General features: G+C 35.1%; 2 protein-coding genes across 6 annotated transcripts; one reads left to right on the forward strand and one right to left on the reverse strand.

The window, feature by feature from the left end:
- Window positions 1–184: 184 nt before the first annotated feature.
- Window positions 185–10,849, reverse strand: LOC135846689 (medium-chain acyl-CoA ligase ACSF2, mitochondrial-like). Its single transcript, XM_065365921.1, has 13 exons — window positions 10,713–10,849; window positions 8,305–8,485; window positions 8,091–8,219; window positions 7,772–7,995; window positions 7,534–7,651; window positions 7,357–7,452; window positions 7,118–7,266; window positions 6,863–7,052; window positions 6,330–6,437; window positions 996–1,144; window positions 758–899; window positions 564–674; window positions 185–418 (listed from the first exon to the last, which is right to left on the reverse strand). The coding sequence occupies exons 2-13, from the start codon at window positions 8,467–8,469 to the stop codon at window positions 278–280; spliced, it is 1,722 nt and encodes a 573-aa protein (XP_065221993.1). The 5' UTR covers window positions 8,470–8,485; window positions 10,713–10,849; the 3' UTR covers window positions 185–277.
- On the forward strand, window positions 2,017–23,285 carry LOC135846686 (nose resistant to fluoxetine protein 6-like). 5 transcript variants are annotated; one of them, XM_065365915.1, is made up of 14 exons: window positions 11,508–11,819; window positions 16,468–16,679; window positions 17,116–17,330; window positions 17,433–17,503; window positions 20,277–20,479; window positions 20,606–20,763; window positions 21,397–21,565; window positions 21,692–21,885; window positions 22,014–22,158; window positions 22,248–22,437; window positions 22,586–22,731; window positions 22,808–22,923; window positions 22,992–23,126; window positions 23,215–23,285. In XM_065365915.1, the coding sequence occupies exons 1-13, from the start codon at window positions 11,543–11,545 to the stop codon at window positions 23,095–23,097; spliced, it is 2,202 nt and encodes a 733-aa protein (XP_065221987.1). In that variant the 5' UTR covers window positions 11,508–11,542; the 3' UTR covers window positions 23,098–23,126; window positions 23,215–23,285. The 5 variants fall into 5 exon arrangements, with proteins under 5 accessions (XP_065221989.1, XP_065221987.1, XP_065221986.1 ...); XM_065365916.1 differs by having other exon boundaries at window positions 11,512–11,819; window positions 23,036–23,126; XM_065365917.1 differs by lacking the exon at window positions 11,508–11,819 and adding an exon at window positions 2,017–2,177 and having other exon boundaries at window positions 22,992–23,285.
- Window positions 23,286–23,427: the final 142 nt, after the last annotated feature.

Genomic DNA, 23,427 nt, shown 5'->3' on the forward strand with positions numbered 1-23,427 from the left:
TATTTGTTTTAAATTGTTTTGATAGGAAGTTGAAATTATTAAAAAGTTTTGGTAAAATACTTGATCCTAAATTGCTTCTAGGAAAAATTAATTCTAAATCTCGATGAAAAAAGTTAATTCACAATAAAGATTCAAATCCATTAGGAGAAAATTTATTCATATTCCACTCAGAAAAAAAAAAATATTTACATTAAATTTCAGTTTTTTATTTAATTTAATTTTATTACATTTGAGCAAACGGAAATTTATGGAATAGTGATAAACTACATTATTGTATCTAATTTATTGTTTTTATTATTTCATCTTGGAGTTGTTTTTCAGTAATTTCTCTCAGTTTCACCTTTTGTATTTTTCCAGAAGCAGTTTTTGGATAATTTTCACAAAAAAATATGTATTCTGGAATTTTATAAGATGCAATCTGAAATCAAAGGTATAATTTTTTTGAATGTGTTTTTTGTTGCAACCAGAGTTATGTGCAAGTACATTATCTATTATTTAGTTTTGAGATTATTATTTATTTGTGAATACTGTTGAAAAGTATTAAGTCTGACTGAAAGACTTACATTCCCTTTACAATATTGTTTCACATCGAATTCACTCAACTTTGAATTTTCTGTTTTAATTATAGCTGCTGCTACTTTTTCACCCAGTCTAGCATCAGTTACTCCATATACCTTTAAAAAAAAAACATTTTTAGATAATTATTTGGAAACAGAATTAGAATATATTACAATTCTTGAAAAAAAAGTTGTCATACTTGGACATCAATAACATCAGGATGTTTGATTATTACACTTTCTATTTCACTGGGTTGAATATTTTCTCCTCCCCTGATAATTATATCTTTGATACGACCTATAATTTGAGCATATCCATTTTCCATCAAAACAAACCTATCTCTGTAATCATATTAGTTTTACAGATAAGTATCTAGCTTGACTATTCACTCACAGTTCCAGCAATCCAGCATTTCCTCAAAAAAATCTCATACCTACCCACTGTGAAACCACCCATCTTCTGATAATGCTGCCTTTGTTTTTTCTGGTTCTTTGTAGTACTCTTTCATTACCATGTATCCTCTGAAGCACATTTCTCCTGGCTGGCCAAATGGAACTAATTTATTGTTATCATCAACAACTTTGACCTGATTAAAATGATTAATTAGTGAAATAAGGAAATCAGTTGGTCACACAGTCATCAATTTGGATCTTTTTTTTTACTAGAGCAAGTGAACCCATTAGATGATTATCACAGGAATGTCAGTTACCCAATGTAAGTAGATCCTTTTTACTGGGGTTCAAATTTTTTCAAGTCTAAAAAATCCATAAATTGAAAAAAGTGAATGATGCTAATCATTCTAAAAACCTTGTCGTTGTCAAATGTCACTTTGAATCCCCCTTTCCTTGCCACACCATGACACCCCATAATTTGATTGGTGAAAAAATTTGTTTTCTGTGACTTCAAAAACGATTACGTATTGATAGGTACATAGTAAAATTTCATAAACAAATTATTTTTCACTATTGTTGATACAGAAATGTCCAAAGAAGATTTTTTATCCAATGGAATCCAGCAACAGCATCAACACAGAGAAACAATCTACAACAGCAAGACAGTAAATGACAGAACTGGACAAATACCTGCCTACTGCTAAATAGTAAATTCAACAAACACAGTCCAAAAAAAAAACTCCAAACCGAGTAATACGGTACATATAATTATGTCTATGTACTTTTGGACTATTTTGTGAAATTACACTTTCTTGGGGAAACTGCTCTTGAAGACTTGCAACTCATTCTTTAAAAAAGAGAACTGAAAAACTCCTGGAACTTATTGAGAAACCCAGTTTACACATGCTGTTGTCGTATAAGGATGCCTAAATTAAAATCGTTAGGCAATTATACTGGCATAAATTCGATGAACCCTTTCAAGGTTAAAATCATAGGTGGGAAAATTGATAACTTATGACGCTAGGTAGTTACCTACCTAACGTCAGTATGTTTTCGGAATTCGAGTATATTAGAACGTGTGTTCGTTCGAGTATTTTTATCTTTTGATAATGTGATTTTTGTTAACATTCTAATTTCAATTAAATGGTGTAATATTCCGGTACGCGAGTTCGAATTATTTTCAATGACTATTTTTCATCTTGAATACCTGAATATTAACCAAATGGAGTAAGTCTTTTGATTCGAGCATACCAGCTAGGCTGAGGTAACTCCTCATGCCGTAGTTCCGGGCAGTATCTAGGGTCTTTCTCAAGCTAGGCTACAAGATAATTCAGCAACGAATTTTAGTAGCAACTTTGAAATTAGATAATCAAGGAGATGGTTTATTTTTAAGTTGTCATTTTAGATAATCCAGTGAAGGATTTAACAGCCTAGTTTTTCCAATTAGATAATCTAGTTAAAGATTTCATAGTATAACCATCTAATTTTATTCCTCTGGAATTAAAATGTACGTAATTTTGTAATTACTAATTCGAGTTTAAAACTAGGACATTGTCCAACCATGGTTTTATGATCGTAGACTCTGTCTACTGTGTAAATAGTTATCTTCCCCTTTTTGGTTAGAAATTACTTGGAAGCTCTCTTCTTCTAATTCGAGCATTAATTTATGTTGATATACACCCAGTTGACCACATGCTAGCAAAAAGCTAGCGTTTTATTCGCGTTTTGATAAGTTGCTAGCAATTTACTCGCTTTTTGTGGCCAGCAATAATTGTCTCGCTAAAAGTAAGCGATTTTCTTGCAGTTTTTCGCTAGCAAATTCAATTCTAGCAATTTTCGAGCTGTTTTCCAGCGACTCTCAGCTAGCTTTTACTTCACTTTAACTTGCTCGCCTTATGCTAGCGTATTACTGGCGGATACTTGCTCGCAATTCTATGCTAGGACAGTTCAAGCAATTTTCTCGCATATCTCAGCTAGCTTTTACTTCACTTCATACATGCTCGCCTGATGCTAGCGTATTACTGATGGATATTTGCTTGCAATTCTATGCCAAGAAAGTTCAAGCAATATTCTCGCATATCTCAGCTAGCTTTTGCCTCACTCTATACCTGCTCGCTTAATGCCAGCGTATCACTGACTAATATGTACCATTGTACCTGCTCACAGATGATAGGAAACTTCAGGTAATATTCTTGCATCTCTGAGCTAGCATTTACTTAGCCATCTGGCTCTAGAAAAATGTAAGCATATCTCTAGTTTCTGCATCTGGTGACTTGGCGTTTTTTTTGTAGTCAAATGATAGGAACGTGCTACCAGATCTTATACGCATTTCTCACCAATAAACCTTTTTCTGCGTTATTTATTGTAGCAAAATGCGAGCAGGTATCTTTTACATCCCTCAGCGCGCATACAAAAATCATTAAAAATATTCCTGCATATGACAATAGGAGTAATTGCACCCCCCCCCCCCGCCGATCTTCCGGGGCAACTTTTTTCTTAAAGGGGACAACAAAATTTCATCAAATGGACATGGAAAGCTGTAATTTACTCTACACTCCAATTTTAACACCCTCTGAAGACGACTTCAGGTGGGTTCAAGTCATTTTAGAGCCTCCAGTAGGCTTTTGAAACTTTAAATTCCCACAACATTAATTTATCAATTGGAGTTGGCAAGCTGAAATTTACTTCGCAGGTTTCAAATGGTTTTGAAGCTTCCAGCTACTTTAAGGAAATTCCAATTTTCCAAAACACGCCATACAACCTTCGAAAAGTCGCTGGAGGCTCCAAAACGACTTGAAATCCACAAGCAGTCGACTTCGTAGCGTATTAAAATTAGTTTGCAGAATGAATTTCGACTCTCCATCTCAGTTTGATGAAATTTTGTGAAAATTTAAAGTTTCAAAAATCTGCTGGAGGCTTCAGGAATTTTCAAAGAGTCGCTGGAGGCTCTAAAACGACTTGAAATTCACCTGCAGTACTTCGTAGCGTATTGAAATTAGTTTTCAGAATAAATTTGAGCTTTACAACTTCAATTTGAGTTTCAAAAATCTGATGGAGGCTCCAGAACTGCTCAAAACAAGTTGAAACCGTTTCCCATCGATTTGGCATGTCGAAAATAGGGTATATCCCAAATTTCAGGTTTCTTGGTCAATTTGGTAAAATTTTGATTTTTTCTCACATTTTGGCCAAAATTTGATTTTTGAAAATTCACCAAAAATCGAAAAAGGTACTTTACCACTTGAAATTTTGACAGGTGATGAATTTTTGCATGATCTTTCGATCTACGTTTGTGAGGTTTGAAAATTTTCGTGCACGTCCTACGAGTATGTTGAAACGCAAAATCTGCGATTTCGGCTGACCTTTCAATCAAAATGGCCGCCATTTTGTAAGTAAGGCCAATTTTTTTCAGCAAGTTTGCTTTAAAATGTTCCTTAGGATGTCCGCTTTAAGGAAAAAGTTGTCCCGGAGGATCGGCGGGGGTGCAATTACTCCCATTGCCGTGGACTAAAATGTTGTTCAAATGTTTTTGAAATTTTTAATTTTGATGGTTTGTTTGATACTTCATTTTCAAATTTTAAATTTTGACAATTTTTCTATTTCAAAAAAAACGTCATTTTTTATTTAATAAAGAGATTTTTCAACCTAAGCGCTAGCATAATGCTAGCGAATTGCTAGCGTCGATCTCTCTCATGGTATAGTTTGCTACTCTTAGATAAAGTGTGTCATCAAGTTGAATATAAGCTCAAGGTGGTATCTTGTTGAAAAGTAAGAAGAGTGACATCACTCTTCTTATACTGTCCCAAGATGCTAGCGTTATGCTAGCTCTGAGCTGGGACAGTCGCCTAATTTTTGGAATTTCCTGGAAAACTACCACCTGTTAAAGGTAAACACCCAGAATTTTTAAAAATTAACTAATAGTAATTATTTTACTGATCAAGGTTTTTCTACGCTAGCAAAATGCTAGCTTCTTGCTAGCATAATTTGCGCTAGCGTAAATGGTGCCGGAATATGAGACACTTTTTGCAAAAATTGCTAGCAAATCAGTCGCGATTTAGTCGCATGTACGTAGCAGAATGCAGAGCAAAGTGCCAACAAAATGCTAGCTTTTTGCTAGCTTTGTGCCAGCTACGTGCTAGCTATTTGTGCGCAATTCTGCTACTCTAATGTGACCTAATCGCAACTGATTTGCTAGCATTTTTTTAAAAAAGTGTCTCAAATTCCGGCACCATTTACGCTAGCACAAAATTTGCTAGCATTTGGTCAACTGGGCATAGGTAGGTTCTCTTTTCCTATACAAACCCACTCCATTTATCCTCATTGTAAAATTCCTATACCTATTTCCGCTCACTAACTTTCCCTAGTCTAAAAATTTTCCTAATTTCGAATGAATCTATATCACACTGTGTCTCAGTGATGTCATTTTGTGACATGTGTATGAAGATACAAAGTGATATTCTAGTGTGATTTTTTCTTGACATTGCTTTGGAGAGTATAAAAAAAAATACCTATTAATGGAAGCAATGTCTGAAATGTTCAACTCAGACAATATCACACTGAAATACACAGCTGTAGAAAACTGGAGCTGATTGAATCCCTATTCAAATTCAATCCAAAAACCAGAATCATTATTTTTCCTGATCTCAAAACTGAAAAAATCCTGGAACTGATAATTTTGAATTTGAACCGAAACTATCCCGTATTTTGTTTAAGTTTTGAGATTTCAATTTTTGACTTTTCCCCAATTTTATTTTGATAAATTGTCATTTTTACATCATTTATCATCAAACATTTTTTGCTGATTATTGTGATGATGTTGATGTTGATGAAAGCAATGAAGACAACCACAATGATGGTGATTGATGATTATGACAATAATGATGTTGATGATGATGATGATAATAATAACAAAATTTTGCAGAGCAGTCTTGATTTTTCTGTTTTAAGTGCCTAAAATGAGAGTAGGTAGATACATTTTGTGATGGGTGACCACGACCAGTCTCCTTGCTCTAGTTATGAGTGTCGTAGATATTAGTTTTAATGTCATAATTTGTGTGCACTAGTGATGTCAACACTTCTTACTTATCTGTAGTTTTTCAATACTAATCTGTGCATTGAGAACATACAATATTTTATGAACCTATTGATATTTGGAAAATTAATACTATTTTTCCCAGTATTGATACATGCTTTTTCAACTCTAAATTTTCATGTGAAGTGATATATAGGTATCTTAAAATCAGCCTTAGATATCTACAGTTATTGAAATGTTCAAGAAAAGTTTAAAAGTTTTGTTACTTTAAAGGCAATATCAATACCCAATACTGATGCTTCTACAGCAGTGTCAACATCACTAGCATGCACTCAATTATCATTCATTACTTCTACATGGTCCAAAGTGTGGCCAACAGTAGTGTGTTGAACTTCATCAGGATCATCTGGTAATGATATGAATATAGATCCACCAGTTTCTGTCATACCGTAACAACACTGTAAAGTTGAACGGATAACGGATTCAATATATAATTGGTGAAAATGGTTTGATTTGTGCCCAACTCATGAAACAATACCCAAGTAACTTACTTTCAAATTGGTATCCACAAAAATGAGACTCACAGAGTGCAACAGTAAAAAATTGAGGAGCTCATTACAAAAATACATAGCCCTTGTTCAAAATGCAAACAAAAAACAAGCAAGACAAAAAAACACTGTAAAGTCCTGATGAATTTGTATAGTGCGTTCAAAGTATTTTTTTTTATCAACTTGAGTAATTCCTGTTACTCTCAGAAAAACTTTTAGAGGGCTATCATACTAATGCATTCATAAGTACAATGCAGTGGAGAAAAGAACCTCCCCAAATTTCTTCAATGTTACCAGGGGTACTTTTGCAATGAGCTCCTCAATTCAATCATTACCGAAAATGTAGATTTTTTGAATAATGTTTTCATTTGCACGATTGTGCCCGGCAAAATTAATGCTCCTGCACTGAAGAATCGCTCAACTGAGGATATTTTTTTGTATATTTGGGGATCATTTGAAGCTCTATTTTTCACTATCGTGATAAGATCAATGAACATTGTTGGAGTACCATAAACCACAGTGCATCTGTAACACATGTGAGTAACTTTATTGAGAACAGAGTAGTCTGATTAATGAGGATGCATTTTTACCTGTCTGTGATAATCGAGTCTACGGATTTATTTGGGCTAAATTTGACACTTGCGACAACAATTGTAGATCCTGTTACAATGGATGCAAAAACTCCGGCAACCATTCCATATGCATGGAAAAATGGCACTTGACATAAGATTTGTGCTCTCTACAAACAATATTGAGAAGTAAAGATGAAGGTGACTTGGTGAGGTATTTTATTTTTGATTTCTTCAATGTGAGATACATAATTACTTACTTTTTTGAACAGTTCTAAGCGATGTCCTGCAGATGTAGCATTATTTACAATACCGTAATGCCGTAGTAAAACCCCCTTTGGTTTACCGGTGGTTCCCTATAAGAACCATAATAAAAATATCCAGAATATAGATGGGATGTAAATTTCCGAAGAAAATTTTTTCAAAACATTCAATACCGAAGTGAACTGAATGTTGCAAATATCAAAAGGGCTGATGTCCTTCTGAGTATTCCTGATATTTTGTAATTGTTCTTTGGTCACTGTGGCGAATAAATCTATCCATCTGAAGACACCTCTGAAACAAAAACTCGTTGATTATCAATGCCAATTATAAATGGAAAGGAGTTATTGAAATAAACAAAAGTCATGACTGCAGCGTTAATGCTAGTCAGTCATAGGTTGTAAAATTTCTCACTTGTAGGCCGTTTCACTGAACATCACCACAGTTCTGAGTAACGGGGCATTTTTGGTGGTGATATGGGTATCATAATCGTGTTCTCGAATGTCTGGTATGGCGTTTTTCAAAATATCGTAGAAATTACGACCATTATGCTGTTCATCCATGATTATAGCTTTCACATCACCCGTATTCAAACAAGCTAAAACTTCCGGAGCTTCAAATAGTGGGTTCAAATTCACCTGTTTATTTGAACAAAGCATAGTGCAAATCCACATTGTAAAAAAGGTGTCCCAAGAGATGTATAACTTCAAATAGAAGGAAATTCAAATCATACCACAACAATTCCAGCTCTAAATGCAGCCAAAAATGATAAATACCACTCGATAGTATTGAATCCCCAAATGACCACATGGTCGCCTCGTTTCAAGCCCAAATTCATTAAGGCTGCGGCCAATGTGTCAACCTGTAAATGAATAACGATATTCTATCTCATTTCTGACTAGTATAGCAAAGATTTAATTTCAAATTTCAATTATGTTTGGTGAAACCTTTTCCAAGACTTGTGCATAGGTTAATCTTTGTCCTCCGTGTATCAGAATGGCCGTCTCATTGGCATGTTCATGGGCAGCTTGTTCGATTGTTTGGCCAATTGTAACCAATTTAAGAGGTTTACTAAAATCACCTCTGTAGTAACTTGGCTTTTTTTCTTTCATTGATTCGTATTTGAATCTGTGGAAAAAAGAAGTCATCAAAAGTAGACAAATGTTTGTCTTTAATTTATAATTTTTATTTTCAAGCATAGTGCAACTAGATAAGAGGAATGAAGTTTCAATTTTTTTTAGACCGCAAATACGGCCCCATAATTTACTTTGAAAACCTCACATCAATAGGTTGTGTAGTAAACGGAGTGAAAAAACTACGATTTTTTCTAAAATGTCTTCTCTTTGAAAGCCCAAATCTCCTCTCCAAAAATAAAGGTCTCTGCTGAATTTGGTCAAAATCCAGTTTTTTGAAAGGAGGGCTACCACTTAGCCTAGTAATGCGGCATATGTCAATAGGAGTAATTGCACCCCCCCCCCACTCCCGCCGATCCTCCGGGACAACTTTTTTCTCAAAGGGGACATCCTAAGGAACATTTTAAAGCAGCAAACTTGCCAAAAAAAAGTGGGCCTTACTTACAAAATGGCGGCGTTTCAACATAGGACTTGCACGAACGTTTTCAAACTTTACAAAGATAGATCGAAAGATCATGCAAAAATTTATCACCTGTCAAAATTTCAAGTGCTAAAGTGTGTTTTTCGATTTTTGGTGAATTTTTGAAAATCGAATTTAGGCCAAAAATGAGTGAAAAAATCAAAATTTTACCAAATAATTGACCGCGAAAGCTGAAATTTGAGATATGCCCTATTTTCGATATGCCAAATCAATTGGAAATGGTTTCAACCCGTTTTGAGCAGTTCTGGAGCCTCCAGCAGATTTTTGAAACTCGAAATTCCCACAAAATTCCATCAAAATGGAGTTGTAAAGCTACAATTTATTCTAAAAACTAATTTCAATACGCTACGAAGTACTGCAGGTGAATTTCAAGTCGTTTTGGATCCTCCAGCGACTTTTTGAAAATTCCTAAAGCCTCCAGCAGATTTTTTAAACTTTGAATTTTCACAAAATTTCATCAAATGGAGATGGAAAGCTGAAATTTACTCTACACTCCAATTTTAACACCCTCTGAAGACGACTTCTGGTGGGTTCAAGTAATTTTAGGGCCTCCAGCGACTTTTTTCAAAAATTGCTGGAGCCTCCAGTAGATTTTTGAAACTTGAAATTTCCTCAAAATTTCATCAAACTAAGATGAAGAGTCGAAATTCATTCTGAAACTAATTTCAATACGCTACGAAGTTGATTGCTGGTGAATTTCAAGTCGTTTTGGCGCCTCCAGCAACTTTTTGAAAGGTTGTATGACGTTTTTTTGGAAAATTGAAATTTCCTAAAAGTAGCTGGAAGCTTCAAAACCATTTGAAACCACCATGTAGTCTGCGATGTAAATTTCAGCTTGCCAACTCCACTTGCTAAATGAAATTTAAAGTTTCAAAAATGTACTGGAGGCTCCAGTAATTTTCAAAAAAGTCACTGGAGGCCCTAAAATTACTTGAACCCACCGGAAGTCGTCTTCAGAGGGTGTTAAAATTGGAGTGTAGAGTAAATTTCAGCTTTCCATCTCCATTTGATGAAATTTTGTGAAAATTAAAAATTTTAAAAATCTGCTGGAAGCTTTAGGAATTTTCAAAAAGTCGCTGGAGGATCCAACACGACTTGAAATTCACCTGCAGTAGTTCGTAGCGTATTGAAATTAGTTTTTAGAATAAATTTTAGCTTTACAACTCCATGTTGATGGAATTTTGTGGGAATTTCGAGTTTCAAAAATCTGCTGGAGACTCCAGAACTGCTCAAAACGGGTTGAAACCATTTCCAATTGATTTGGCATGTCGAAAATAGGATATATCCCAAATTTCAGCTTTCCTGGTCAATTTGGTAAAATTTTGATTTTTTCACTCATTTTTGGCCTAAATTCGATTTTCGAAAATTCACCAAAAATCGAAAAACGCACTTTAGCACTTGAAATTTTGACAGGTGATAAATTATTGCATGATCTTTCGATCTACCTTTGTAAACTTTGAAAAATTTCGTGCAAGTCCTATGTTAAAACGCAAAATCTGCGATTTCGGCTGACCTGTCAATCAAAATGGCCGCCATTTTGTAAGTAAGGCCAACTTTTTTTGGGCAAGTTTGCTTTAAAATGTTCCTTAGGATGTCCCCTTTAAGAAAAAAGTTGTCCCGAAAGATCGGCGGGGGGGGAGGGGGTGCAATTACTCTTATTTTCATATGCCGGACTATAACCTACATCAAAATTTTACATAGATATAGGTACTTAACTTACGTACATAAAACTCGTACTCACCCACAATATTGAAAAACTAATTAATCACCGGTGAAATCGCTGTGATGGTAGGAATATTAAAAATAAAACCGAAACTGATAGGAAAATTGAAAAGGACACTTCGGATAACTGTTTCTATTACTCGACCTTTAAAAATCACACAAAAGAATTCGCACTACGCGACACGTTTTGGCGTTTCATGAACGGATACATTCTCGTTCTCGGTCGTTTCCAAACTACACACTGACTCATATATACCGAGACGTACCTATTTACGAATCACGTCTAGTTCATTGTACGAATAGGTACATATTATGTACCTATAATTAAATTCGTAAGCATAGTCTGGTAAACCTAAAGGGCGAAGACGGCACAGGTTGTATCGAGACGTATCCGTAGCACCAAATCTTTCGAGTAATCTCCAATGCCAAGAGTGAACACTGAACCCGGTAATTTTTTTTATAAATTTTAAAACGCGAATTGAGAGCACAGCGGTTCAACAATACTGGAGCTTTCAAGTCATTGGTCAAAACATACCGTTACTTTGTAATTGCTTATTATACTGATCTGTAATCTGAGAACAGGCAACTTCGTCAGAAAACTTACCTATGGAAAAAGTTGTTGGGCATGTAGGAGACGAGGGCTACTAATTCAATGTGCTGATAACACTTCTCACGTGAGACTTCCTCTCCAACAATTTTATGGTAGGTCAATAACTCTTCACAAGGTAATCTGCTGCATTTCAAAACAATTCAAAAATAACGATCGGTATCTATTTTCAACATGTGCCCAGTTTCATTTCATTTCTTTCGTAATATTTATTAGCAAGGCTAGTTTTAAAGTTCGTAATAATGATACGTAGTGTGATCGGAAGCTACTTCGTGGCAATTGTTTTGTTTCGTGTAATTTCTGCCAAACTTGATGATTATGTAAGATACGAAAATGAAACGTACTCTGATAATATCGATTATGCTGAATCAGCCTTTCTTAGAAAGAGATGGATTTCGGAGTTATTCTTCGAGGCACAACCGAAGTTTAAAATGGATTCTACGGAGAATACTGCGTGTAAACAGGATTTCGATTTGTTCAAGTTGCATCTTGGAAATCATTCTACGTGGGCGGTCAAAAGTGAGTTATTATTTCTTTGTAATTACCTACCTACTGAAGAGTTGATTAGTGTATTGGTGATCATTTTTTCCTTTTTTATTGTTATTAAGTGCGAGTATTTTCCCTAGCTATAAAAATAATATTTTCCGATGTTTTGGCATTATTAAGCTAATACGAAATATTTGAGTGAGGAGAAAATAATTCTCAAAAGGATCAAAACGCAATTTTACCCAAAAATAAGCATCGTTGGGTAAGGGGTTCAGAACTTTCAAAAAATTGCCCAAAGTGGTCGAAAAATGAAATTGGAGAGCTACAAATTTGGTAATCGTTTTTTATGGCAACAAATCAAGTTTTTTATACTTTTGGGGCAATTTCGAGTCAAAAAATTCATAGGGGGCCAAAATTTTCAAAAAAAATTCCCAAAAATGACCGGATAATGGGATTGAGCAGCTACAATTTTGGCAATCGTTTTTTCTTATCACAAGTCAAGTTTCCTATGGTTTTGGGGCAATTTCGAGTCTGCGCATTCAGAAAGGCGTTTTTGAGGTTCAAAATTTCCCCAAAAGTTGCCCAAAAATGGTTGGAAAATGAAATTGAGCAGCTACAACTATGGCAACCGTTTTATCTGGTCAAAAATCGAGTTTATCGAGGTTTTAGGGCAACTTCAAGTATGCTCAATCAAAAAGGGTTTGTAAATCCCAAATATTCAAAAAAAAAAAAAAAACTCAAAAGTTGTCACACAAAATGCAAGTAAGCAGCTACAATTTTGGAAGTCGTTTTTTCTGGTCTTAAATCGAGTTTTTCATGTTTTTGGGTCGATTTCGAGTCTGCGCATTCAAAAAGGTTTTTCGAGGCCATTTCCAAAAAAATGCCCAAAAATGATCAGATAATGCAATTGAGCAGCTACAACTTTGGCTATCTTTTTTTAAATTTATTCATCAGAAGTCGAGTTTCTTATAGTATTGGGGCGATTTTGAGTCTGCGCATTCAAAAAGGTTTTTTGAGGCCCAAAATGTTCGAAAACTTGGCCAATGGTCGGAAAATGCAATTGGGCAGGTACAGCTTTGGAAATCGTTTTTTATATTCCAAAGTTGAGTTTGCGAAGCTTTTTGGCTCGACCCGCTAAACACAAATATGATGTTAGATTTGCAGTTGGGCCCTCCTAACAAGGGAACCTCTTGAGGTGTCCGCCTCCGATTTGAACGGCATCGCGATTTTTGGAAAGAGCATGTTCTAAAACCCCCAAATCCAAATTTTCAGCTGCCCAAGTTCATTTTTCGATTTTTGGCGAATTTTTGAAAATCCAAAATTGACTATAAATATTGGTGATTGATGCTTTTTTTAAAAAAGTACGTACTTGATCAGTAAAAATGTTCAAAATAAGCCCTAAAACTGATATTAACCTCTCAAATCCAAATTTCGCCATTTCCAGCCATTCTGGAGCCTCCAGTGCGATTTTTCAGTTTCTCCAGAATTTTCAATTTGCTCCAGAAGGCGTGAATATGAGGTTGGGCAGCTAAAAATCGAGTTTAGTGTTATACTCGACCTGTTTAACGAATTTATCCACATTTGAGCTGATTCTGGAGCGGATACCTCAAAAGTGGTCTTTTGACCAGCTTTTTTCATAATAAGAAACCCAAAAAATCAAAATTTTACCGTTTGCGTGGAAATTTTCGAAATTTGCGCGAATTGCAGTATTTTGTCATGAACTAACCACACGAGGGCGAATTTCGCCATTTCCAGCTATTCTGGAGGCTCCAGCGCGATTTTTCAATTTCTCCGGAATTTTTAATTTGCTCCAGAAGGCGTGAGTATGAATGAAGTTGGGCAGCTAAAAATCGAGTTGTGTGTTATGTATGCTCGAACTTTTTAATGAATTTATTCGCATTTCAGCCAATTCTGGACGAGACTCCTCAAAAGTCGCGCCAATTTCAAAAATTTTCTCGCAAACGGGAAATTTTTGATTTTTGGATATTTTTATTATGAAAAAATCTGGTCAAAAACCCACTCTTGAGGTGTCCCCTCCAGAATCGGCTCAAAAGTTCGAGTATAACACAAAACTCGATTTTTAACTGCCCAACTTCATATTCACGCCTTCTGGAGCAAATTGAAAATTCTGGAGAAATTGAAAAATCGCGCTGGAGCCTCCAGAATAGCTGGAGATGGAGAAATTCGCCCTCATGGGGTTAGTTCATGACGAAATACTGCGATTCGCGCAAATTTCGAAAATTTTCTCGCAAACGGGAAATTTTTGATTTTTGAATATTTTTATTTTGAAAAAAAGCTGGTCAAAAAACCACTCTTGAGGTGTCCGCTCTAGAATCGGCTCAAATGTGGATAAATTCGTTAAACAGTTCGAGTATAACACAAAACTCGATTTTTAGCTGCCCAACTTCATATTCACGCCTTCTGGAGCAAATTAAAAATTCTGGAGAAATTGAAAAATCGCACTGGAGGCTCCAGAATGGTTGGAAATGGCGGAACTCGACCTCAAGGGGTTTGTTGTGTTTGAAATACAGAGATTCGCGCAAATTTCAAAAATTTCCTCGCAAACGGTAAAATTTTGATTTTTTTGGGTTTCTTATTATGAAAAAAGCTTGTCAAAAAACCACTCTTGAGGTGTCCGCTCCAGAATCGGCTCAAATGTGGATAAACTCGTTAAACAGATCGAGCATAACACACAACTCGATTTTCAGCTGCCCAACTTTATATTCACGCCTTCTGGAGCAAATTAAAAATTCTGGAGAAATTGAAAAGTAGCGCTGGAGGCTCCAGAATGGCTGGAAATGGCGGAATTAGGATTTGGGGGGTTAATATCAGTTTTAGGACTTATTTTGAACATTTTTACTGATCAAGTACATACTTTTTAAAAAAAAGCATAAATCACCAAAATAGTCTATTTTGGATTTTCAAAAATTCGCCAAAAATCGAAAATTGAACTTGGGCACCTGAAAATTTGGATTTGGGGGTTTTAGAACATGCTCTTTCCAAAAATCGCGGTCCGGTTCAAATCAGAGGCGGACACCTCAAGAGGTTCCCTTGTAAGCTTATTTTCTCGACCTGCTGAACACAAATATGAAGCTAGATTTGCAGTTGGGCCCTCTTAAGAACCACATTAAGGGGGGGGGTACTCAAAAATTCAGTTTTAATTGAAAATACTTCATTGTAGCGAGTCATGCAAATGCATTGAATTTCAAAACTTTATGAATTTTTTTAGATTTTTCGAAGTTGGCAATAAAGACCAAGAAATTAGCACCAGGCATCCCCCACCCCCAATATGGCCCAAAAATTTTTAAAGATAACCCAGCTGGAAAAAAAATTGAAAAAAAAACTCCAATAATTGTACTCATGTGAACGTATTTCTACAAGAATAAAAAATTTCGTGTACCAGAATTAGGTTCGGAGATATGGCGGTTTCAAATTTTCATGTGTCAATATCTCCCTCCTGGGCGAGGGGGGCAAAAAATTGTGAAAAAATTCACGTGTCAAGTCACATGTCTCTTTTATACATTTTGGGCGAATTCAAAATTTCCAGTTCTAAACCCCTTTAAAGTAGGTAGGCATTATTTTTTTCCCGGAAAAAGTTTTTTCGCTATTGTGGGCAAGGGGGGGGGGTGGGGTTGGGTAAAATTTTTTAGGTGAATGCATCATTTTTTTAAACAGTACCCAACAATTTTTCATCAAAATTTCAAAAATCCGAGGACGAGGCATTTCACCTATTTCACCCTTGAAAAGGTACAACTTTTTCACGAAAACACGCCAATAAAGTACGTGAAAATCACAAGGCTCGCTCCAACGTCCCTCGCCCTCTCGAAACGATTTGGTCGGAAATGACGGCAATTGTTTCATTAGATCATCGAGAAAATGTTTACAATTAAAAAAATAATAATAAAATGCGGATTTTATACGGATGTGCAATGCCGTGCCGTGGGATTGATGTACTTAATTAGCATCGAAGAGTGCAAAAACTTGATACATATGTTAAGCGATGTACTACTATACTTAGATACATTAAAAGCGAATAGTGAATAAATTCACTTGTTCTTACAAATAGATACACGAATTATTGTGAAGTGTATCCTCCGTTTGGAAAAGTTGTTTGAAGTTAACGTGCTGAATATTCGTTATTACTCGTAATAACAATTCAGAAGTGGAAATAAACAAACGAAAAACGGAAACATGTGTTTTTATTAATCTCGCCGCGTACGTGAATTAAAAATATTTTTCTCCTTGAATTTCAAAAAAAAATTTAATATCTATTCACATGTAGATATACTTATTAATAATTGGCGCCTGAGGCAGTTACTTTAAAATTGTCTTGATAACGAGATAAATACGTACCTACTATAAAATATTCTCCTTAGTGTGTAATTAAGAATACAAAAGTAGGTAGTCATAAATAAGGCAACCTGACCAGTCGTTGACCCTAATAGTGGAAGTCTCATACAGAAGTAGATCTCATTTTAAAACAAACAAACTTGTGGTGATGACTAATGCACCGCACCATCATTTTTAGATTCTATTTTTCATTTAAAAAAATCGAGTTTCGTATTTAATTGATCTTAGTTTATTATTTTACGATCTAAATTTCAAAACATAAAAATTCAGTAGTTAATCAAGTGCAGGGTATCCATTTAATGTAATATGTACTTATCGATGTTTTTTTCAGTGATGGAATCATCAGAATGGCCATTAGCTGGGGTTTTTTCTGGAACGGTCGATTACCTGGGAAATTACGACCAGTGTTTGGCAATTTTGTCGTACAGCATCCAGGGACGATACTGTCTAGCCAAAGTAGCATATAGGTATTTGGATACTGCACAAAGTGAAGCACTCGAAGAACTTGATCAAAGAAATTCAGTTTGGAATGCTTTATCTGTGGTGAGTAAATATACAGAAGTAAGCATTTCGGCGAAATTCATCGCACACCTTCATGTTGAGTTGAAAGTCACTCTGAAATTTTTTAGCTTTCCTATGTTTTATTATTGTTAATTTAATTTTGAAAAATCGAAATGCGCCCTTTTAGGAACCACCGACTCTTTTTTGAGATGTCCCATTGGACTGAGGTACATATATTGCAATTCCCAGAAAAATTAGAAATGTCTGATTTATTTGAATTCATTTTCATCAGAAGTGATTAACTGATTGGCCTATTTTTCCTATTTGGGAACATGTACCCTAACCAAAAGTAGGAAAAAATTCAATCAATACAGGGTGTACAGAAAATTAGAATATTAGGTAGGCTAATGATTGTCGACATTTCAGTTCAACATGCATCTGCAGTACAAAAAGTCAACTTTTCATTTCATGTTCCCAGTATGAAAAAAATCCAGGTCGAGTGAATAGAAAAAGACTGACATTCGCTGTGTGTATACCATCATCTTGTACGCCAGCTGATTTGAATGCGACTCTGAATAACCTGTTGTATCCGATATTCGAAAATAACCGACTTGATGTGACGATTGATGTGGATCCCATATTTTGCAAAACGCAGGACGATATTGTTTATCCATCAGGATTTTATATTGCCAAGTAAGTCAAAAGCAGACGTGTAGCTTGTAAGTGAGCTCTTATTTCATTGCATAAAATAATTTTCATGGAATTACAACCAGGCAAAATTATTTTCATTTTCAGATGGTCGTTTTTAACGTTTTTTGCATTTGTGATTTGCACAACTGTATATGATACTGAAACGGACAATGATGGTATGTACATATGTTTATTGTGTATATAATTTTTTTTTTATTTAATATATTTTCAATTAATAATTGATCATAGGTAATATGAATATTTTTATAATGAATTTTTTAAAAATAATAATAGTAATTTATTTCATTAAATACAATTTTTGAAGAAACCCAAGCAGGAAGATCACTTGACACAAAAAATCTATATGTGACGTCCCAGGAAAAAATTGAGCTTCAGTTTGAAAAATAATTTTTCACTTTTTGGAATTTTTGTGCTCTAAAGCTTCAAAATTCATATGAAACCACTTAGAAGTCCCTATGATTGGCGCAGCTCTCTATACAGGGTGTCCTAATTGTGAATGTGCTCATCTTTTTCATCCAATATTGAAGAAATCCATTGATAACAAGAGGGCCTTACTAGCCGAATTGGAATTGAAAAACGCCAAACCTGGAGTTTCAAACGATGGTGAATTCCAATTACCTAAAAAAGCTGTTAAACATCGAACAAATGTTGCTCCACCTGACATCTCTACGAAAAACAAATTCAATTCCATTGCAGTGGAAGAACGTGAAGAGAATTCCTCGATTTCAAAAGAAACTTCAAAGGTTAGAATCCCTCTGATTATTCTGCCTGATGTTGTGAATTATATGTCAGAACTCTTTGAAATCAAGAAAATTACGACAAAAAAATTTGAAACCAAAACAACGAATCAGGTTCTTAAGATATTCTTGACAGACATTGATGATTTTCGTAATTTGACCAGAAAATTTGAAGAAGATAAAAGAAGATTCTTTACATTTAGTAACCCTAAACAGAAAAAAATTTCTGAGGTGATGAAGAATATCCCCTATTTGTTGATTACAGACAACAAAATTCAAGATACTCTTCTTAAAGAAAGCATTCCAGTTCTAACTGTCCGCCGCCTTTACTGAAACCAAAAGCCGATTCCAGTCTGCGCTGATCATGTTCATGCAAACGATGCAGGCAAACGAATCTTTGATCTTAAAAGTATCTTTCATGCCATCATTAAAGTAGAGGAACACCCGAAACCCAGTGGTTCCATTCAATGCCATAATTGTCAAAATTTTGGACACATGAAAAACTTTTGCAGACTTGATCCACGGTGTGTCAAATGTGCCAACAGTCATTTAACTTCAGCCTGTGAGCATGGGAACGTAGCTACTCCAAAGTGTACGAACTGCGGAGGAGACCACACTGCCAATTTCTGGGGATGTCCTTTGTATCAAAAATTAATCTGGAGGTGAAACAAAGCATTCTTCGTGAAAAATATATCAAGCAAAGTTGTGGAGAATTAAATTTCAAACCACCCTTAAACGATTCATTTTTCTCCAGAATGCATTGTTTTTCCATTTTTCTCAAGAAAACAAAAATTTTACGATAAGATTTTTGTTTTTTGAGAAAAACTGAAAAACTTTGCATTCTGTGGAGAAAAATGAATTGTTTCTAGATTGTTGGAAATTCAATTCTCTATAACTTTGCTGGAAGGATATTTCTCATAGAACGCTTCGTTTTGCCTCAAAATTTAAATAATGAAAAATGAGCAAGTTTCATTGCAACTCAAACGAATAAATTACTCTAAACACCATTTTACTAAGTTATGTTCACAACTTCACATAAAGTAAACAACAAATGTTTTTCAAGACCATGTTCAGCTCAGATTAGTCGAAGAACGTGATTAAAACGAAGTGCTCCCCCAAAACCCTGTAAAACTCGACTGAAAACTTCAACTCCCCATATCTCAAAAACTTGGTTTCGCACTGCAGTATGCAAATATGAACGAATAGGTAGAGAGAAGGCCAAAGAACCAAAACAAGGCATACGTAAAACGATGCCTTGCTAGGTTTGTGACTAGAGGCGAGAAAATAAAAATCATCACAATTAAACAACATGTTAATTGTTAAGCCTAAAGTATCCATATAAATATAAGCTAATTTCTAGCTTAAGATATCATTTTGTATACCAAGTTTAGTTGTGAATAAACCTATCTGAAGAGGACACTTGTGTTTCAATATTTGGTAGAAGAACTCACTATACCTACACCCAAAATCATACAACACGCACCGAAGCTTGACTTTCTCCTGGGACATCACATACAATGTCTTGAAAGCAGAGATGGATCCTTGATCTAACCACCTCAACGAACCCAGAATACTCCACCCCCCCCCCCCCCCCCCCGAAAGACACATTCTGAATTCCATCCCCCATAATTGCATTTTGGTTGTTTTTCACTGAACTTTAACCCCCCTTTGGAGCCTTATTGCGTAGTTTCTGAGAAAGTTCTCAATGAAGGAGATACCGGCGATCCAATTGGACTCCAGATTTGTACTTGGCTACCTCAAATTAGTCAAAACACATTTTACTCAATTTTATTATGCATAAGTTCATGCACTTTTTTGGGTCAAAAAACGTTTTGCTCTGAATCGAGTTTAAATTTGAGCTAGGTGGTTTTTTGGGAGGGAGAATTCATTTCCGGTGTCTTCTGTCAGAAAGTACCTATTTTTAGGTTCCAAAAATGAACCAAGAAAAGTTTCCAAATTTTACATTTTTGATGACATTTTCTGACTAATTTGAGGTGGCATTCGGAATCAGCGACCCATTGATGAGCCTGTCAATCACATATGCCTGAAAATTATTGAGGGAGTGGATTGCCAATTGAAAAATCAGGTGGCATGGCAGCATTATCAAACAGTACCGGATAAAATAATTTATCACTTACTTAGCATACGTGTATTACAAATAATTGCAATGCTTCTTTATGTGATTACACAGATAAACAGAAACGGCGTTTCTTCAAAGAGGTATCTGAAATTTTCTCCTTGAGCAGAAATTTCAGAAAGTTGAAGCAATATAATGCTAAAGAAAGCGCAGGACTGCATTTTGTCAAAGTTCTGAATATCTTATTTACTATTTACGGTCATCGATTTTTTTACATCCTTAGCTTTCCTACATCCAATGCTGCTGTGAAAGAACAGGTAGGTAGACACTCTGGTGATGATTGAATTTATTGATGGCTTTTGTTTCTGCATATCTATACCTAATGTACCACTTACCAACTTTACTGTTGTGATAATAATTCTCAAAGTGACACAATTTTTCAGTTCTATACCGGTTCTGACTTACTCCTAACACACATGAACATCGTGGTGGACGCATTTTTCATAATTAGTGGTTACCTGACATTTCATTGTGAATTTCAATCTGTGAAGAGAGATGGAAAGTTCTTCTTGGTTACTAATATCCTACTCAGATGGATGAGGTAAGCCAATCACATCATATTCATTTTTTTCAGAGCTTCCTAGAAGTAAAAAATGCAAGGGGAAAAGGGAGGTCTGATTGGATCTAATTGGTCTGAGGGAATGTTTAGGGCTGATCTAGATTTGGTCAAATCCAATCAGGCCTCACATGTTGGATTTGATCAGATTAGATGTGATTAGATTTGGTTGGGTCAAATTAGGTTATCTGAGAAGTCTGGATTTAATCAAAGTCAGTGAAATGTGTTGTTCTGATCTGATCCAATCATGCCTTCTCTATTGGATTTTATTAATTAGATCTGATTACATTTTTGGTTGGGTCAAATTCTTCAAGAAGTTTGGATCATTAGTAAATCATACTCTGGGGAATTTGTGGATCTGATCTGGTCTGCTCCAATCAAGCCTTTTCTATTGGATGTGATCAAATAATCAAATTAGATTTGATTAAATCGAATTGGATCCCAGAGAAACCTGGATGGAAGTGAGAGTGGATTTGATCTGACTCCAGTCAGGTCTTCCCTCTTAATTTGTCAACATCCTCTAGATGTCTGGATTTGCTCGGATACAATAATTTTTTGCTGGTCTAGGCTTTACATTTATTGATGAATTTCATTTACGTATTTTCTTGTTACGTGCAGAATAGCTCCAGTATTTGGTGTTTTGCTGTTATACATCATATACGTGTTTCCATACACTGGAGATGGTCCACTTTGGAATTATGAAGTATTGAGTGAAGTCAACAAATGCAAAGAAACCTGGTGGGCTGGCTTATTTGCCATAAACAACATTGTCAGAACTGATAAACTGGTAATTTGTAATCTTGCATAGTTTGGTGGTTTTATTCGCTAAGACTAAGTCATGCATACCTAATACAGAGGAAATGCAATAACAGATTTCCACTGTACGATGATTATCTATTTTGGTTATTCTCAGTGCATAATCCCAAGTTGGTACATATCAGTGGATATTCAGTTGGCTGTCATTGGAGGAATCTTATTGTACATTTGGTCAACAAATACAAAAATTGGCATTTTCTCAGTTGTAGTGACTTTCGTCGCTTCCATTGTGGTCACCTTTATGATTGCTTATAAGAACCAGTTATATGGATTGATGAGAATACACTTGAAGTAGGTAAACTTTCTATTGTCCACTCCAGTTGATCTGGTCTGATCAATCAAGACTTTCCTATTGGATGTGATTAGGTTTGAACAGATGTACCTATCCGGATCTAATAATGTATGATTTTAATTTTCAGTATGATGAAAGATGATTGCAGGACTAACCCTGAATTCACCAACTTGTATATTGCAACAGTTACCAGATGTGGTCCTTATTTAATGGGATTTATGAGCGCTTATGTTATTCAAATACTGAATGAAAACAAAATCAAATTTACCAAAGTAAGTTGAGCTGATGGTTTTTGAAATTATTCAAGTGTGTATTAAACATTTTAATTTGATTATGCTTTCATGGTCATTTTTTTTTTTAGAAACAAACCTGTGTATATTCACTACTAGCCATTTTGATTAGTGAAGCGTGTTCATTTTATGGGCTCGTGTTTTATGCGATGGACAGACCATATGATAGATTTGAAAATGCTTTGTATGCAGCTTTAAATCATGTAATAATCATGGTAATATATATTGTCCTGGGTGGTTTTCATCTCACATCAGGATTAGGTTAGTAGATATCATTCGAATATTTATAATAAGTCTGTCATTGACATAGTCGGGTATTGTACACCTTCAAATATGTCATACGATTGTGCTTTATAAAGAAGGCCAAAAATTTTAAAACTAGGAATCATCGTTTCGTTATCATTCATAGGTGTTTTTGATAATCTTTTCGGATGGAAAATATGGATTCCCTTTGGACGGTTAACGTACTCGGTTTACTTGATAAACACGATAGTTCAATGGTACCACGTTTCTTCTCAAAAACAGCCGTTCACTTTACCCGATAGGATAAATTTGGTAAGTAATCGTAGGTAAAGATTGATGAACTTCGTCTGCTAACATTTTCGTTAATGCAAATTTTCACATTTTTAAGGTATGGTGGTTCCTAGGCGATGTTGTGTGGAGCTACTTGATCGGATTGGCTTTATATTTATTTGTCGAAGCTCCGATTATGAACGTGAGAATATTAGTTAAAAAACAATTATCGAAGTGAGTGTATTTTTATTTCCCTTGCAAGCTTTTTCACATTATTGTACTTATGCTTGAAACTCGTTTAGAAAATTTACATCGTGCAGATATTTGATGTATCAATGTTCTATAGAATGTTCATGCAGTCTAAACCAGATAAACATATCGCTGATAGTGATTCAAAGACACTCGTGAAGCAATAATTTTCCAATTACCAGTTGAGAGTAATGTTATACCTACCTACTGATTTTCTAAGAATCACGAAATACTTTCAACGGTTTCATTTAAATAACAAGACTGTTTAAATAATAGTTGCTGATAAAGATGTACGAGTAACTTGAAGTAAATACTCGCTAGAAATACAAATATTTGTCATTCGTGAATCAAGACCTAATTGTAAGACAACAAATGAACAATTTACTCGAAAATTATGGAGCTGGCCGTAATTTGTACACGATTCTTGTGTTCAGCGATATCAAATTATGTATATGTACGAGTCTACGAGTACGTATGTATATCGTATTT

This window comes from Planococcus citri, chromosome 5 (genome assembly GCF_950023065.1).
Source record: "Planococcus citri chromosome 5, ihPlaCitr1.1, whole genome shotgun sequence".
Classification (NCBI taxonomy): Eukaryota; Metazoa; Arthropoda; class Insecta; order Hemiptera; family Pseudococcidae; genus Planococcus; species Planococcus citri.

Coding starts and splice junctions, on each gene's coding strand:
- LOC135846686 (XM_065365914.1), top strand. CDS start 11,543: ATGATACGTAGTGTGATCGGAAGCTACTTCGTGGCAATTGTTTTGTTT. Junction 11,820..16,467: donor TTCTACGTGGGCGGTCAAAA/GTGAGTTATTAT, acceptor TGTTTTTTTCAG/TGATGGAATCATCAGAATGG. Junction 16,680..17,115: donor TTTGGAATGCTTTATCTGTG/GTGAGTAAATAT, acceptor TCATGTTCCCAG/TATGAAAAAAATCCAGGTCG.
- LOC135846689 (XM_065365921.1), bottom strand. CDS start 8,469: ATGAAAGAAAAAAAGCCAAGTTACTACAGAGGTGATTTTAGTAAACCT. Junction 7,267..7,356: donor GCTTAGAACTGTTCAAAAAA/GTAAGTAATTAT, acceptor TATTGTTTGTAG/AGAGCACAAATCTTATGTCA. Junction 900..995: donor GATGGGTGGTTTCACAGTGG/GTAGGTATGAGA, acceptor ATATGATTACAG/AGATAGGTTTGTTTTGATGG.